We start from the raw sequence: 18,031 nt of genomic DNA on the forward strand, positions 1-18,031 counted from the left end.
TGTTTTGGGCCTAGCAGGTCTCACTGAAGCCTCTGGAGGCTGGAAACGGCCTGTAGGTAGGCCCGGTAGGCCTGTCTTTTGCCCTTTCCAGGCTTTGGAGGCTTTCCTGAAGCCTGGGGAAGGTGAAAACAGCCCCTCCCCCCGGCCCGCCGAAGGCCCTGCGAAGGCTGACAAACAATTGGCCGGTGTGCTCTTGCAACGGCTTGTGTGCCCTAAGTGATGGCTCCGTGTGCCACCTGTGGCATGCATGCCATAGGTTCGACATCATGGGCTTCGGGTATATTCTATATCTAAGGAATAGCAAATACTATTTCCTCTTCCTCTATAGTTTCATATGACATATACAGGCCCGACTATTCCTGCCTTACCAGACTGTTACAGGTGAATGCCTCAGTTCAGGAAATCGTTGCATCATTAGTAGACTGCCAGGACTGGAACAAAGACTGGATCCTAGTCAAGGTCAATTCAGCAGGAGGTGAGTCCACTGTAACCTTTTAGGTACTGTTTCCCTGGGATGATAATGAGGCCATGCTAGCTTTGCAGGAATTACCTGGAGATGTCAGTCATGCAAATAGCAATAGCTCTTAGACTTATATGCCGCTTTACAGTGCTTTACAGCCCTCTCTAAGTGGTTCACAGAGTCAGCCTATTGCCCCCAACAATCTGGGTCCTCATTTTACCGACCCCAGAAGGATGGAAGGCTGAGTCAACCCTGAGCCGGTCAGGATCGAACTGCTGGCATTCGGCAGAATTAGCTTCAGTACTGCATTCTAACCCCTGCGCCACCACAGCTCTTTTATAGACCCTTCATCCAGTGTTCGGCCTGGCAAAACCCCTTTTCCGAGGTTACAAACAAGCATAAGAATTTACAGCTGTTGGCGCCTTGAAAGTCCTCTAAATGTGTTCAGTCCACGCAGGTTTGTTATTGGAAATCAAATTTTTTCAAGACTTTATCAATAGCATGAGGCAACTTTGAGGAAATTTCCCTACTTTGTTGCCCTCTGCTACCTGGAGGCAAAGAGCTGTAGCAATAGACATAGCAGCAGATGCCATGGTCAGCAGGAGCTACTGATGGTTTCATCAGGTTCTCAAGAGGATGAGGTCCCTCACTCTGACTCCATGGGCATTATTGGCATTTTTAAATACTGTATTTTTCGAAGTATAAGACACACTCCCCCGCCCCACAAAAGAGGGAGAAAATCTGGGTGTGTCTTATACAGCATTTTTGGCCTCCCGAAACCCCGCCCCTTTCACAAAAATGGATGTCTGGGAGGCTTTCAAAGTGCTCCTGGGGGTTGGGAGGGCAAAAACGAGCAAGAATAAACGGGCCATTTTTTGCTCATTTCTGCCCCCCGAGCCCCCAGGAGCACTTTGCAGGCCTCTCAAACTTTCTGCATGCCCCGGTTTTCACAAAAAATGAGATATGCAGAGGGTTTGGGAGGCTTGCAAGTAGAGTGCAAAAACTTTTTTTAAAATTTACCTCTTCAAAATCTTGATGTGTCTTATACTCCGAAAAATACAGTAATGAGTAGGGATAGCAGTGGCAATGAGTGCACCACTGAAAGACTTGTAAGACGAGGTTGAGACTGTCATGGAGAAAATGTATATACTGTATCTGGGCAGTCAGAGTTGACAATGACTGAATGGCACATAAATGAAATTGGGGGTAGCAATTTTGGGAGATGGAAGGTCCTGCCTTATACGCAATGACAAGAGGCTCTGCTAGAGCAACGCTGTCCTGGAGCAACTGAGGGTCATATCCAAATTGGTGTTAATCATAAATGTACTACAGTGATGTCAAAACCATCACAGAAAGGATTCCCATGTGTTCAAAGCTAACGTGTTTGAGGCAGGGAAGAAGAACAATGAGGTTAGTTTCCATGAAATCATTCTGAAACTTCCTTTTTCACATTTCTAGCAAAGTTTTATAATCTGAGGAGATTATTTCTCTGATCTTTAAAATTGTATCAGGAAGGCAATGCTTAAATATCTATTACAGATTAATGTCCATGCAGCACTTGTTCAAATTAAAAAATGGCGGGGGTCTCACATGAAGCACCTGGAGGACAACAAGAGTGACATTAGTAGAGTGTCTGTTTCACTAGGTAAAGGTTCCCCTCACACATATGTGCTAGTCATTCCCAGCTCTAGGGGGCAGTGCTCATCTCTGTTTCAAAGTCGAAGAGCCAGTGCTGTTCGAAGATCATGTGGCCGGCATGACTAAATGCTGAAGGTGCATGGAACGCTGTTACCTTCCCACCAAAGGTGGTCCCTCTTTTTCTACTTGCATTTTTTAAAATGCTTTCGAACTGCTAGTTTGGCAGAAGCTGGGACAAGTAAGGGGAGCTCACTCCTTTATATGGTGCTAGGGATTCAAACAGCTGAACTGCTGACCTTTCTGATTGACGAGCTCGGTGTCTTAGCCACATCACTAGAACACACTTCTAATTTTCAAATAATTTAAATCCTGTATCAGTTTAACCCTGCTACGCATCGGAAAAAGTTAAAAGCTTCTGGCTTTTAAGAGAATTTGTTAGTGCAAAAAGGTGCTCCCAGAATCCTGATTTTTTAAAAATTTCCATAGCCTATTTCCTCCTACAATGAACTAAGAGAAGAGTTAGTTTAAACTACCACCGTTACTGTGTGGTTTTTGTAACTTGTTTATCCACAGCATTCATCTATCACGTTGAATGTTGGGCCAGCTGTTGCTTGCATCTATTCTCTCATGCTTCAAATGGCCTGGCTTCCTTAGGAACACAAGGGAAGGCCACATCTGGATTTATCTAGGTCTATCAGATAAGGACAAACTGTCCCTCTTGAAGTTCTCCTGGGTTGTCTGCCATGGGGGCCAAGGCTGCCTTTCCCCCTGACCCCTCCATCAGTTCCCTCTCTTCACACTTCCTCCGTTTCCATGTTTGTGCTGGAAGGGCATGACTCCCTTCTCCTCCCCAGCACAGTCTGGCTCCTGATTGTCTGCCAAACAGCTGTAAGTCAAGCCATGGAGCAAGAAGTCTCAATGAGAAGAGCAGCACATTAAGAAAAGTTTCTCCTCCATTTCTATTTACTGTATTTTTTGGAGTATAAGACACACCTTTTCCCCTCAAAAAATAGGGTGAAAATCCGGGTACGTCTCCTACATTGAATACAGCATTTTTGGCCTACCGAAACCCTGCCCCCTTTGCAAAAATGGACGTGCAGAGGCTTTTGGAGGCTTGCAAAGTGCTCCTGGGGGCTGTGGAGGGCAATAATGAGCAAAACCAGGCCGTTTTTGCTCATTTTTGCCCCCCTCCGTCCCCCAGCACTCTACAAGCCTCCCAAAGCTCTGCATGCCCACCCCACCCACCCACCCCCTTTTTTGTGTGCAAAAAATGAGGTGTGCCAGAGGGTTTGGGAGGCATGCAGAGTGCAAAAACGTTTTTTAAAAAAAATTACCTCTTCAAAATCACGGTGCGTCTTATACTCCGGTGCATCTTATAGTTCAAAAAATATGGTAAATGGCATTCTGCTCCCCCAGGAGGAGAAGGCCAAATCAAATCAAATTATCTCGATACACGGAGAAGGGGTGATTTAACCTTTTTACCCATGCATCTTGTAGAGGGGATGAGAAGAAAGCTGTACGTGAATGTACATTTATATGTGCATGCCGATGTTTGATCCCCAGTTGTCATTCATTCTCACATGCAGCCCTGGAAGACCCAGCAAAAGTCCATTACTTAAAGTTTGTTTTTAAATGCAAAACCTCACGCCAGTTAATGTGATGGAAGGACCAGCTACTACTTGATTCTGGAGGAGAAAAAGATTTGTTATCATGAATGTGAAATGGGTCTCTTTGAAGCAGAAAGTGAAGGTAACAGTAAACTGTGCCAAGTTTAATAGCTGGGTAGGAGCTAATGAAGTGAGCTGTATTGGAAGGGAAGGCAAAGAGACTTGACCTACAGTTAATATTGTTGCTTTGCCCTATGCTGCCTCCTTGTGCCCGGTTGAGAGAGAACTCTATTTCTCAACCTGCTTTCTGACTTTTAATTTTGGCAGATAAAGTCGTATTGCCCATGGAAGCTTTTGGTGTGTTTACATCCTTGGGGTTGAATGAGAGACTTTTTGCTGTCAGTGTGCAAGAGCTTCACAACGTGGTGAGTGTTATAAATACACACAAGGGGAAACTTTGCACATCTGTTCCTAATCCTGTTTACCGTTACTCCCACCTTCTCAGCACACTTATCAAAGATGTGATCCTTGGCATATAGAAACTATCTGGAAGAAACTTTGTAACACAGAAAGCAAATCCCCCCCCCCCCAGTATAAATGTTACACTAATAATAATAAATATTTATTTCTTAGCCGCACCCTCTCCCGAAGGACTGATTTGAAGAGATGCAATCCCTGAGTTGCCTGAAATTGGAGAAGGGGCAATCTATACCAAGACCAAGGAGGGAGTATCCCAAATCAGAATTACAGTTGGAAGGGACCTTGGAGGTCTTCTAGTCCAACCCCCTGCTCAGGCAGGAAACCCTATATCATTTCAGACAAATAGTTATACAATCCCTTCTTAAAAACTTCCAGTGTGCAGCACACACAACTTCTGGAAGCAAATCATTCCGCTGGTTAATTGTTCTCACTGTCAGGAATTCTCCTTAGTTCTAAGTTGCTTCTCTCCTTGATTAGTTTCCATCCTTTGCTTCTTGTCCTACACTCAGGTGCTTTGGAGAATAGCTTGACTCCCTCTTCTTTATGGAAGCCTCTCAAATATTGGGACACCCATAACTTTATCTGTACCTCCTTCACTTTGAAGCAAGATAGTCGTAAAATATATTTCCAAACTGAGTCTGTTTCGGTCTTCTGCATATGGTTTTGGAGTTACAGATTAGCAACGGGAGGACAGAATTATCTATAACCGAAGATGTTCAGTCCTCTTTCCTAAATGGCAAAAAAAAAACATCCAAAGCTCCTAAAAGGGCTTGCAGAATAGTTAAGGTTGTAGTACAGTTGTGTGCGAAGGGTAGGCTTAATATATCTTCATTTCTAGTGTGACCTGGGCTTAGTGTTCAAACATTTCCTGAGGTTCCATTCTAGGACCCAGTATGCACAGCACATCTACACGTCTCAAAAATTGCCATCCTTTTCTCCTTTTGCTTGCAAAGGCGCCTCACCCTGAACAGCTCGGCCCCAGAAGTGGTTCCTGGGAAAGTTTGGATTTCATTAGTTCAAAGGACCTGGCTAATCAGTTAACCGAGCATGACTGGAATCTCTTCAAAAGCATCCATCAGGTAGGGAGGATCTAGGGGCACTCTATTTGTTTGCTTACAGGGATTGATGTTCCCAATCTTGCTGTGAACTATTCACCCATCCTTCTTGGTATTGAGCTGAGATTTCTAGTGCTTTGTGTCCAGTAGTGGGATTCAACCGGTGTAACAACCGGTTCATTGGGTGCGCACTTCACTCCGCGCATGCGCAGTGAGTTTGATAGCTTACCTTCTACAGCAGCCACAGCGCAAAACAGCTAAGGCGCAGTAATCTGCCCTGCTGCGCCTATTAGCTGGGCTTCAGAAAAGGGAATATAGGTGAGTCTAGCACAGCTGAAAGTCGGAGTGAACTGGTTCGCTCCCAGCTGATAGTCGGAGCTACCGGTTCACTTGAACCGGTAGAATCCCACCCTTGTTTGTGTCTAAAGTCAAGGCAAGCATAGATCTTACCCCATTAACATGCTCATTTGAAAGAGAAACTGAGACAAGGCCTTGTGTCTTAGGACTAGAGCTTGGGAGAAATTCCCTGACCATTGTGCTTTTTTTTAAAAGGTGGAGTTGATTTACTACGTGGTTGGGCCACAGAAATTTCCCAGTGCAACCACAGCCAATGCGGAGCGTTTCCTGCGTCGTTTCAATGAGCTGCAGTTCTGGATCACCACCGAGCTCTGCCTTTGTCCTGATGCTATCAAAAGAGCCCAGCTGCTCCGGAAATTCATCAAGCTGGCTGCACAGTAAGAATCTACTATGTGTCCCCCAAAATGAGACAGGATCTTATTTTCTTTTGAGCCCCCAATAAGCACTTGGCCTTATTTCTGGGGAGCTGTTGTTATTTTTGAGATGCAGGAGGCGGTGAACGTGGTCATCTCATGGCTGCTGTTATGTTGCAATATTTTGGGGGAGGGCTTATTTTAGCGCAAGTGATCAAAAGCCCGATTGGTCTTATTATCCAGGGAGGTCTTATTTTGGGGGAAACAGGGTACTATGAAAATATTCGGTTAGAAGTGGATGGACTCTGGCCTTGCAAGATCTGATTCCTTTTCATGAATTCCTGTCAGTCAAGACGAAAATAATTATGCCATAAGATACCTTTAGTTTCAGTCCACACATTTGTTCTCCTCCTGAGAGAATATTTTTTACTCCTTTCATAGAGAATTCCATGTTTTGGTTCCTTCATCAGCTTTCCTAGTTTCAATTTTCTGATTTAAAACAGTGTAATTCAGGAATCCAGCCAGCCTGACCAAAAGCAAGAGATTGAGTGACACATCATCCATAAAAAGCAGGTTGTTGTTTTTTCCTGCCTTGGGCTATTGCTATTATTCACCATTAGGATGACTTTCTCCCTTAGAGTATTGAAACCTCACCTTGCAGATCCTGGCTTACGTTTTGGAGACCTCTGAAAATGAAGCAGATGTTTCTTTCCACGGGAGAGAACTTGATGCTCTAGGAATGGCGCCTCTTGTTTTTCCTTTTGGAAACACTTGCAATTTATAATCAATTTTGTTTTGGATTTCCTTCCTTGACTGAATGGTGCTTCTGCATGTTTGGTTTCAGCCTAAAAGACCAAAGAAACCTGAATTCCTTCTTTGCCGTGATGTTTGGCCTGAGCCACTCTGCCATCAGCCGCCTTTCTAGGACTTGGGAGGTACGTTTCTACTCTCCAGAGAAGGGGAAACAGTTGAATCAACATGCTTGGTCTGAAACTATTTTCCTACGTTAACTTGAACTGTGTTCTGAAGAGCAGTTTGTTATATCTTCCAATTTCACGCTTAGCACTTTGAAAGACTCTTCCCAGATCTTTTATTGTTTTTATGGGGTCCTGATTAAAGAAATGAAGGGATGCAAAATAGCAATCACAGTCTAAATTGTATGTGTTTATGAGATATGAGGATGATCTGACTATGCAACATCTATCTCTCCATTGATTGCTAAGGTTGATTCAGCTGAACTGGTTGGTTAGGTGGGTGTCTTCTTAAACTCTCACACTTACTCCGTGTGTGTATCCCTCCAGAAGCTGTGCTTAGTTCCCAAATTGATGGAGTACAGTATACTGATCAAGGACATGTATACTTTGTGTAGCCATAATAATGAGTTTGGGATCGAAGAGGCAGACCTGAAAAGCATTATCATGTGTACAAGATCTTCTTGGGATGGAAGTTCATTAACAGGCCTTAACAATCAGTTACTGGGTAAGAAGTCAAGGATAGTAGCAAAATTAAAGGAATTAATAAAGGAACATGTTTTCCAGTATCTCAAATAGATAAGGAATGCCCAGAAAGGAGAATCTGGGCCTTTTCCCCATTGACATTTATTTATTTACTTATTTATTTGCCACCCATCTTTCAGGCAATTCTTTTCACGAGAAGTTAGATTCTTAGAAACTAGCAAGAGGGTGATGAGCTATAGAATTCCAGTACAGGAAAACTTTGCATATTAAGAGTTTCATATTTGATGCAGCGAATCAAACCAAGTTGACACCATAAAACAATGGATAAATCAAGTATTAATACATCCTTTTAAAACTGTGTCTTTACCAAATCCTGTAATATGTCCATTTATGGACAAGAGAGAGATGTGGTGTCAAAAGTTGCAAAAGGATTACACTTTTGCAGCCGTATAATTTATCAGCCCCAAGCTGAAGTAAATTTGGCTCAAGATGGGTCCAAATGAGTATTTTAGGGGGAGTTGGAAGGCAGATGACTCTGAACTGGGTTGTTGAACTGGGTTGTGGTAACTCTTGGAGTACTATGGAACCATATAAATACATGGAGAAGATATCCATTTGTGGCAAAGTTGATACAGAAGAGTGTACTTTGCAATAATTGCAATTAAAACAGTGTTTTAAAGGAGGAAACTATAAAACCAAGTTGTGATTTTCATTTAAAAAATAATTTGCAAAGCAGAACATTGGGTATGTGTGAACACTGAAACATTAGGAATTTATATGGCTGCCTAGTTTATATTGTAACCCTGGGTGGTTTATACCCCTCTCTGAACTAGACAAACAATGATTCAAATGTAAAAGCAAACAATCATTAACAGTGACCCGTTTCACATTCATACCCTTCTCGCAATAGGATGTCTATTCATTCTAGCCCCCAATACCTAGGGAAATAGGATTTCCTGCCTAGGCAGGGGGTTGGACTAGAAGACCTCCAAGGTCCCTTCCAACTCTACTATTGTATTGCATTGTATTGAAATAGCCAGATGTCGAAATATCAACTGGATGGACCTTACATCAGCCTTAAGAAGGATTACATCTGCCTTTTTATTTTTGTGGTTCATTCTATGATTTGGCTTTTGTTGAATTTTGTATGCTTTGTAGCATGGATAGTATTCTGATCACTAAGAGATCACATAGACAGCAAATGAGTTACTTGCATATTCTGCTACAGTACAGATATTTGAGAAGCTACAAATTTGTCCTTTATTGAGCACAAATTGGTGAGGCATCCTTGGGTAGCTAAGGCTCACAGACAATTCACATCCTTTTTAGTTCAAAGGAAAAAAATTACTCATGTTGAGAAATCATGTTATTATATGAACTGATTTTCAGTCATCTCCTTTCTTGACAGCACGTGACTTATGCCAAGAAACAAGGCCTTTGACGAGCCCAAATTTGACATATGTGTAGCCATTTTATTTAGCTCTCTATTATACTCATTTATTCCTTTTTCTTTCTCTCTACCGTGTAAGGGATTTTTCGGGCTCACCACATTCTTAAGGTGGGGGAAGGAGTGAATAGATAGTGAGGATTGTTTTGGCTAGGTGATCACCTTTCCTGTGGTAACAGAGAGGCTGCTTCTGGTGGTCTTTCGGGTGTGTTTCAAGGTTTTGACCACCATCTTTAAAGCGCTCCATGGCATAGGGCCTAGTTACCTGCGGGATCGCATCCTCCCACACACATCCCTGCGGCCAATTTGCTCTCACAGGGAGGGGCTTCTCCTGGTGCCGTCCACTAGGCAATGCCAACGGGCGACACCAAGGAGTAGGGCCTTCTCTGTGATGGGCCCAACCCTCTGGAATGACCTCCCCCCCGACATTAGAACCACCACTTACTTCCGCTCCTTCCGGCAGAAACTGAAGACACACCTGTTCCGACTGGCTGGCCTGGCATAATTCTTAACGTCTACCTCCTGGCATATATATTTCCTACTGGTTTTTTAGGGGACTTAATTTTATAGGACATTGGGGTTTTAAATTCTGTATATTTTAAATTATTCATTTAGCAATTACAGTTCTGTCTATTTTTATCCTCCTCTTATTTATGTATTTATCCATTTAATAATTTTAATTGTTTAAATGTTATTTATGATGTTTTTGATATGGACTGTACACCGCCCCGAGTCCCTTTTGGGAGAGGGGGCGGTCTAGAAGTGCTAATTAAATTAAATTAAATTAAATTAAATTAAAAATTAAATGAGAACGGAAGGGGGAGTTTGAAGACACTGGGCAATGTGGATTGAGTGTTTATTGGAGAATGTGACTTTTGAGGGATGTTTCTAACTTACATTATTATGTGGTGTAATTCCAGTTTGTGTCAGATCCGGAATGACAACAGACTTTGCCAATTTGATGTCTACCTAAATGAAAGAAATTTGTTTTCGAAGATGGACTTTGCACATTTCTTTTTTTGTATAGATTTTATCACTTGAAAACCTGACAGCCTTTCTTGGTCAATTTAGGCTGACCTCTTTGTCCAGGGTCCAATCTTTTAGTAGCTTTTCTTGATGGATTACCTAACAGTTGACAAAGATTTGACATTATTCTATATACATATGAAAATTCTACCTATGGGTTTGAAGTGTCCACTCTCTTTTCATGGGCGCAGAGTCCTGTTTGAACAAATATAAGTTGAATAATTTCCCCAAGTTTCTGCACTATTGTCCATTTCTGACAATTCTCCCTTTGACTTTTCTTCATATCTCAGAAACTTCCACACAAAACGAGAAAGCTATACGGCACTATGGAACGGATGTTGGTGAGTGGAGAGATGTTCCTTTTTGTCTTTGGAAGTGTTGTTCTCTCATTTTAAATAATACCTCCACTCTGTTTCCCATTTTACCGATGGGGAACTGGTGCTGAAAGTGTGGCTTACACCAGTTTTATATTAGGAGTTGCAGCTAGACTTAAGTGTAGTAGTTTTAATGTTAGTCAGAATATTTACATTTTGACTCTCTCAGGTGGTCAACAGTTTTATCAGGATCCTTCTACAGAGAGATAATAATGCCTAGCCTAATGGAACATAATCTACCTAGACCACACTCTGAAATATTCTGCACCTCCCTCTTATCCTCTTTATAGACTTTCTCACAAAATAAGAGCTCAATTATTTGTGTTAGTCAAATTTAGATCTTTCCCTGATGAATTCAATGAGAACTTAATTTCTTTGGCTCTTAATTTCAAAATCTACTGAGGAAATCGGTCCTTTAGTAAATGAATGGAAATCCATTTCTGGACCTCTGAAGATATGAGGAGATGAGTGATATGGAAGAGAATCCCTTATGAGAGGAAGAGCTCAGCAAACGTGACTGGCAATTGGGTGCCACTTTGCAATCTTGCATTAGGGCCTCAACATCATACCCATCGGTTTACCCAATGATAAATATTGCTCCACTGTCTCATGATATTGCCATTATGAGACTTAACAAATTCCAAGTAGCATTGAATCTCCGTTTAAATTATGCAAGATTTTGGCACTACAGAATGAGGTTTCCAGTCAGATAGTGATCTAATGAGGCTTAGCTATTTTTCCCCCCAAATATATAATTCTGAATATATAATTAGGGACTTTGCATAAGCATGGACGCTAGCAGAGGGCAACCAAAGGCTTTATTCCCCCTTTTTGCAGCCCTAGGAGCCACCTCTTATCCGATACTATAGTTTTCTGTAGTATTGCATCATCTGAAGTCTGTGGATGCATGAAAATGTCATAAAGTAAGCCCTAAAATAGATGAATCCGTTAGAAACAAAACTGAGCAAAGAAACAGAGAAAAAAAGTGATAAATAAATTTCAAGATGATCAGGGACACATATAGGTCCAAAATGAGATGATGATGATGATGATGATGATGATGATGATGATGATGATGATAATAATAATAATAATAATAATAATAATAATAATAATAATAATAATAATAATAATAAGTCAAAATTGAGCAACTCCTCCCAAAGCCCAGCTCTGCTCATATTTTATAGCCTTCAGGTACACCCTCAAAAGTTAAGTTTGGCCATTGGCCTCCAAAATATTGCCAGTGCTTGCTAATTCTTCAACCTTTACAATTCAGATGGAGCCACACAATTGAAAAATGGTTTGGGGGGGGCAACAGTCTGCCTAAAGCATTTTTGACTACAAACATCCCATCTGATTTATCCTTTTTCTTTCCAGGATCCTTCTTGGAATCACCGTGTTTATAGACTGGCTGTGGCTAAGCTGTCTCCACCTATGATCCCTTTTATGCCCCTCCTTCTTAAAGGTACAACAGCAGGAATCCTATCGAATATACACAGGTGCAGTTTTAAGTAACTGACAAACAAAGCCTCAGCCATAGCTAGTTCAGAGGTTCTAAAACATGAAATGTAATGCAGCTGTCATGGTTGAACCACTTTTGAAATGTTTAGGTCTTACCGCTATTCAACTTGCCAAAGAACCGTGGGGAGAAAGAATGTAGATGCTTCAAAGATGGACCCTGAGAGTCACTATTCACCAAGGGCACCAATGCAGGTGTTTAACAGAAAAATGAACCGTTCTCAAAACAAAAAGATGATTCATAATTGGACAATGTGACCAACCAAGGGTAGGGAGAAAGGGAAGCTATTGTTTAAGCTTTAATGTACAAGCATTGTGCAGAAAAAAACCAGAGCTGGTTTTGATTCTTCAGTACCAAAATAGTGTCTCCAATAAAGTTTTGCTTTGGGGATTTTAAAATTCCTGAGTTTTTCTTGGGTTTGCTAGTCAGACTGTTGACAGTGGCTGCATTGAAACCAAAGAAACTGCTGGCAAATTAATTCTGCATTTTTGCCTCTGTACATATTTAAGAACTTACCAAAAGTGAAGCTCGAGGAACACTTCCTCTTATTCAAAATATTTCAAATCTGCCCTAGAATTACAAAAAGCAAAAGATCTCCATTTCTTTCTTTCTTTTTTTTGTAACGAATGTTGAGACACTTGTGTTCACTTTGCAGATATGACTTTCATTCACGAGGGCAACCGTACCTTGGTGGAGAACCTTGTCAACTTTGAGAAGCTGGTGAGTAGAGATATGGGGCAGGGAAAATTAGAGAAGATTTGCTGTTGTGCTGTTTTGTGAATGAAATAGATCAGCGATGGCGAACCTTTTTTGGCTCGAGTGCCATAAGTGGGGGGAGTGCAGGGGGGTCGTGTGCAGGCATGCCGCGCCCATAATGCAATGCATGACCCCCCCAGTGCGCATGCGTGCACTACAGGCACTTCCCCCCCTTTTTACATGCTTTCTTCGCCCTCCCCAGGCTCCAGAGGCTTTATAAGAGCCTGGGGAGGGCGAAAAGAGCCTCCCCCCCCGCCGGACGCCCTTCGGAGGCGTCAGGGAAGCCTCCAGACGGTCCCTGAAGCCTTCGGAGCGCTCAAAATGACCCTTCGAGTTTGCTCGGAGGCTCGTTTTGAGCGCTCCGAAGGCTTCAGGGACCGCCCGGAGGCTTCCCTGACGCCTTCGGAGTGCTCAAAACGACCCTCCGAGCAAACCGGAAGTCACTTCCTGTTTGCTCGGAGGGTTGTTTTAAGCATTCCGAAGGCTTCAGGGAAGCCTCCAGGCGGTCCCTGAAGCCTTCGGAGCGCTCAAAACGATCCTCCAAGCAAACAGGAAGTGACTTCCGGTTTGCTCAGAGGGTCGTTTTGAGCGCTCCGAAGACATCAGGGAAGCTCATGAAGCCTCTGGAGGGCCTCCAGGGGAGCAGGGGAGGCTCTTTTCACCCTCCCCAGGCTCCTATAAAGCCTCTGGAGCCTGGGGAGGGCAAAAAATGGCTTTAAAAAGGGGTGAACTTAGCTGGCCAGCGCGCGCATGCCCTGACAAATGGCTCCGCGTGCCACCTGTGGCACGCGTGCCATAGGTTCACCATCACTGAAATAGATCATTCCATTTGGGGGGGGGGGATCACTAGCCGGGAAAAAATACTCTGGTGTTTCTGAAATTTTGCTTCAGGTTGGGGTACCTTCAGCGTGCATGCTGTGTTAGTTGTTTTTTCAGTCTACAAATAGCTTGTTTAAAGAAAATAGAGAGGGAACAAGTGAATAATCTAACGCAAGCCCATATCTATCCTGTACAGCGTATGATGGCCAAAGCTGTTCACCTTGTACATCACTGTCGGAGTCACCCCAACCGTGAGTATAGAAGAGTGCTGGGTTTGGGGGAATTGTGATCAGTGAGGATCAAGAGAAGCAAAGACTACACACTGCAGTTTAGAATGGTTGCAACACAGGACCCTTGCACAAATACGGTGGCCTGATGAAATAGAGTGATTCTCTCCATCCCACTTTCATTTCACAAAGCAGTTTTCAACAAGCATGTCAAACTAATTTGTAAGGTTAATGTTTCATCAATTTTTAAGGTAAAGGTAAAGGTTCCCCTCACACATATGTGCCAGTCGTTCCTGACTCTAGGGGGCGGTGCTCACCTTTGTTTCAAAGCCAAAGAGCCAGCGTTGTCCGAAGATGTTTCTGTGGTCATGTGGCCAGCATGATTAAACACCAAAGGCACACAGAATGCAGTTCCATCAATATTTCCATCAATTTTTAATGCCTATTAAAAATTAAAATTTTAGCTCACCCCATTCCTAAGACAAAGGAAGATTTACAAGTGATCTGAGTTGGAAGGTGAGAGAGATGCATCAAGAGAAAAATAGCTTTCCTAGTGTGATGTTTTATAAGGATGCTTGCATTATAATAATAGGCACTGTAATAGCTGGAATGTTCAGGAACATAGAAAAATGTCTTTGTAGATGACAAAAAGCAGAAGTTGGCAGGAGTTGGCTAGAAAATAATACACATTCCTCCTCTGTAAACTCTTGACTTCCCATTTTTATTTTTCCTTTTCTCCCTTTCTCCAGTTCCCCTCTCTCCCTTACGGAGTCGTCCCCAGTACCTTTTGGAAGAAGCTCGGGCAATGCGTGCCTCAACCTGTAAGCAAGTGAATTGGGGAAGGAGGGGTGTCTCCTATATACATTGTTTAACTGTAGACTCTTCCTTTGGAACCGTCAAAATCATTGCATGATTCATATTGCTCTCCTATTCAAAAGAGTGCATTGGTATTTTCTCTCCATACTACAACAATGCAAATGAAACAGCAGCTGCTTCATAAGGACCATGTCCTAACAGAGGTTTTCATGAAAACTGCTTGGAAATAACTATAGTTCCATGACTGAGTTCTGAGTCTGTATGCAAAAGGACCTGGATTCAGCCCCTGGAATCTACAAGGGGAGGGGTGAGGCTCCTAAATCTTGACGTTCGGCTGCTGTTTAGGCTGCAGCAGGGATAAGCAACCTCTGTCTATGGGCCACATAAATACCCCACCTCCACTCCAGCCACAGGTGTCGTCTGGCAAAAGTTGATGGAAAACTTTTAGCAGCATATGTATTTGAGGGTGTTCTGATCTGACCTAGGCTCCCCAAAAAGCACGAAGCAGATTCCTGACAAAACCCCTTTTATTAAATGAATGTGAATTCCTCTCATTCACATTCAGCAAAGGCCTGGTAAACAGTCTTTCGAAGGTGAATTTATGACTACAGGCCTTATCTAGCTTGGAAAGCTGCCACGTAAATATTTTGCAAACGCAGTGCTGTGCAAGGAAAGACTTGGCACAGAGTCTCTGAGAATCATGGAAACATCTTCACACTCCTGAAATGAAATGAACAAACAAACGAATTGTTTCCTGGAAAAGCCCACTCCTTTTCTGCTCCTCTTTTATTTCCTATGGGAGGGGCCATTCACGGTCCACCTTTGGCTTTACTCCTAAATCTACCCTGATTTCTTAGCTGTTCTTTTCTTTTGGCAGCTCTGCACATGCGCACACTGGGAACAGGCTTCAGCTGTTCCTCTGCCTCACTGCTGTCTAGCTCCAAAGGCAGCTGAGAACTGCCAGATGGCCTTGGCCCCATCTCTGCCTCCAATGCAGAGTCCTCGTCCAAGCCTTCCCCAGCCTCCAGGACTGGCCCATGTTCCTCCTCAACCTCCTCACTGTCCAATTCTGCTGCCAGTTTTGCTGGCTGCTAGCGGGCCACAACAGAGGGGAGGTGGAGTATTGGAGCATTGGAAAATAGGTGGGCTGAGCAATTATGGGTCAACCATTTTGCTCTAAAATAATCACTGTCTCCTACACCTATCCCCCCCACCCCCCACCCCGAAGGCCAACACACTTGGTCTCAGTTCTTCAGGAGACGTTGTTACCTCACTGGCCACACCTGTCTTAGAAGCCAAAAAAGAAATAAAAGATTCTGTCCCTTTAATTACTTTCTTGCTCATTATAGGTAGGAAACTATGTCAAATTTATTATTCATATTTATAGACCGCCCCCTCTCCCGAAAGGGACTCGGGGCGGTGTACAGTCACTAAAATACGTTATAAAATACATACAAAACAGTTAAATAATTAAATACGTAGGTGGAGGAGGTTGCAAGACTGTACATAGAATAATAAATATTAAATATAGTATATAGTGTATTAAAAACTTTTTAAAACCCCAAACCCAATTAAAATGAATAAATCCCCGGGAGGTAGAACTAAGAATGTGCCAGGCCAGCTGATTGAAATAGGTGAGTCTTTAACTTTTGCCGGAAGGAACGGAGGTCGGTGGTAGTTCGAATGTCAGGGGGGAGGTCATTCCAGAGGGTTGGGCCCATCACAGAGAAGGATCTACTCCTAGGTATTTAGTGGCGGTTTTCTTCTTTCTGCCTCTTTCAAACAACTGTGGACGATAGGTTTCCTCAGTCCTGCTTTGTTTCCTTTCAGGCTCAGAACAATCCCTCAGCACTCGAAGTCCAGCTGCAACTTGGGCCCATATCCAGCCCTTGAGAGTGATTGACAGACAGAAGGAACTTTTGCGGCTCTCACGACTCCTTGAATCTTGATGCTAGAAGATTGCCCAAGCAAGGACAGAAAGCAGGCCAAGGACTGGTGGGGAAGGCACCTCCTTGTATGGGTTAGGCCAACGCCCCTTGAATTTGGCCAGAGGAAGATCTCAAACAGATGAGAAAGCTCCTCATATTCTTGGTGGAACATTTGATCTGTCCTGATAATTAAAAAATAGGTGGCATCTCTGGAAAGCTTAAGGAATGATGTGTCACCTGCCTCAGGTTTTACAAGCTGCAAAATTTCTGGTGTGAAAAAAAGATGGATTCATAGAACACTTTGAGCTGCCTTACCAGGAAAGGGACAAAAGCTCTCACTTATCAGTTTACCAGTGTTCAACAGAAATGTTTTTCTTTAAACAAAAGAAAGAAAGAAAAAGAAAAATGGGAAGGTCTGCTTTGGTGTGCCTGATGAATTGTTGTTTTCTGAACTTCCCTCTCTTCTGCCAGATTTAAATAAGATTCTTTAAAACATTTGAATGGAGATACTTCCTTCCCTCCAGTTAAATTGATTGGACTAAGCAGCAGAACGAACTGATGTATTTATTTATTCATTAAATGTATATCTTGCTTTTCCTCCTGGAGCTCAAGCAGAGCACACAGCATTTCCCACTCCAAATTTTTCCTCGCTGGTGAAGTAAGCTGGACTGGTGTGGAGATAGTGGCTGGCCTAGCAGCTTCTATGGCATAGGATGTATTCAGAAATGGATATTTCTGCAACTAGTCTATAGAGCCTTCACTTCAATGAGACATCGTATCTCTTGTATGTAATGTCAGTAGGCAGTTTGCTAGAAATGGGATGCACTAGAAGGTTTCAGGAGATACTGGAGTGCTGCTTAAGAGTGCATACAAGCTGCCTTTCATGATAATAGCAGCTTTGTCAATAAAAATGTGCAAAGTTGCAAGCATCTTCTGTCGCAGCAACGGGTAGGTGTGCAGGAATGACCTGATTTGTGGGCCTTCCTTCCTTATATTGTCATGGAGGCAATAGCACGGCTGGTTGAAGAGGGCTGTAAAATCTGGAGTTCCCAACCCCCAGATGGGGAGCTTCTAAGCAGATGACAGGCTGAAGTAGATTAGGGGTGTGTGAGGGTCCAAGCATCAAGAAGTGGTGGCTGCCCTCTTCTGTTTCTCCATCCACAAAGTGAGGGCTCCAGTTTACCTGAGATGGACAAGGCATTTGGTAGGCAAATCCACCCCCAGGGTAATGTGACTTTCTGTCCATCAATGAGCTCAAGGTTTTCAGGTGGGGCAACCTACCCCTTGAATCATGGGACTCTGGGTTAATATAAAATACTTTTCAGGGTACCAGATCTTCTCATAGGGCCGTGGAACTCTAGATTAACCAACTGTTAGACTGCATCTCTGAGCATTGGACATGATTGGGCAGGAGAAAAAAGATTAAGGGAAGGGATTTTTGATTGGGCAATTCTACCTTTTACCGCATGCAGTTCATTATTTGGGCAGGCAGGGGGTGCTGGTCATGGTGCTGGTGGCAATTGGGGAGGCATGGGAAGCCGGGGGTTAAAACAGCTCCATGTGAACTAATGGACACTGGGCCCACAATCTTTCTCCTAACAAGGGTTTCATTGCATGGTGATTTTTGTAAACAATATGTTTTCTATGTTATCCTTTATTTTTTTATTCTGATTTTGTAATTATTCAATTTTGAATATAGAACTTTAAACATA

At 43.0% G+C, this 18,031-nt stretch overlaps 1 protein-coding gene across 7 annotated transcripts in view; it reads left to right on the forward strand.

The window, feature by feature from the left end:
- Positions 1 to 18,031, forward strand: part of RAPGEF3 (Rap guanine nucleotide exchange factor 3) — an 82,266-nt gene extending 64,235 nt beyond the window's left edge. For 6 of the 7 annotated variants that reach the window (XM_081939790.1, XM_081939789.1, XM_081939788.1 and 3 more), the window contains 11 exons: positions 329 to 475; positions 4,033 to 4,130; positions 5,139 to 5,264; positions 5,793 to 5,974; positions 6,795 to 6,885; positions 10,171 to 10,221; positions 11,632 to 11,719; positions 12,429 to 12,493; positions 13,545 to 13,599; positions 14,325 to 14,396; positions 16,222 to 18,031. In XM_081939790.1, the coding sequence (XP_081795916.1) occupies positions 329 to 475; positions 4,033 to 4,130; positions 5,139 to 5,264; positions 5,793 to 5,974; positions 6,795 to 6,885; positions 10,171 to 10,221; positions 11,632 to 11,719; positions 12,429 to 12,493; positions 13,545 to 13,599; positions 14,325 to 14,396; positions 16,222 to 16,340 (1,094 nt within the window). In that variant the 3' untranslated portion in view covers positions 16,341 to 18,031. The remainder of the gene's footprint in view (positions 1 to 328; positions 476 to 4,032; positions 4,131 to 5,138; positions 5,265 to 5,792; positions 5,975 to 6,794; positions 6,886 to 10,170; positions 10,222 to 11,631; positions 11,720 to 12,428; positions 12,494 to 13,544; positions 13,600 to 14,324; positions 14,397 to 16,221) is intronic. The other variant, XM_081939793.1, reaches the window with a different exon arrangement.

This window comes from Natrix helvetica (genome assembly GCF_964273705.1).
Source record: "Natrix helvetica genome assembly, chromosome: 1".
NCBI lineage: Eukaryota > Metazoa > Chordata > Lepidosauria > Squamata > Natricidae > Natrix > Natrix helvetica.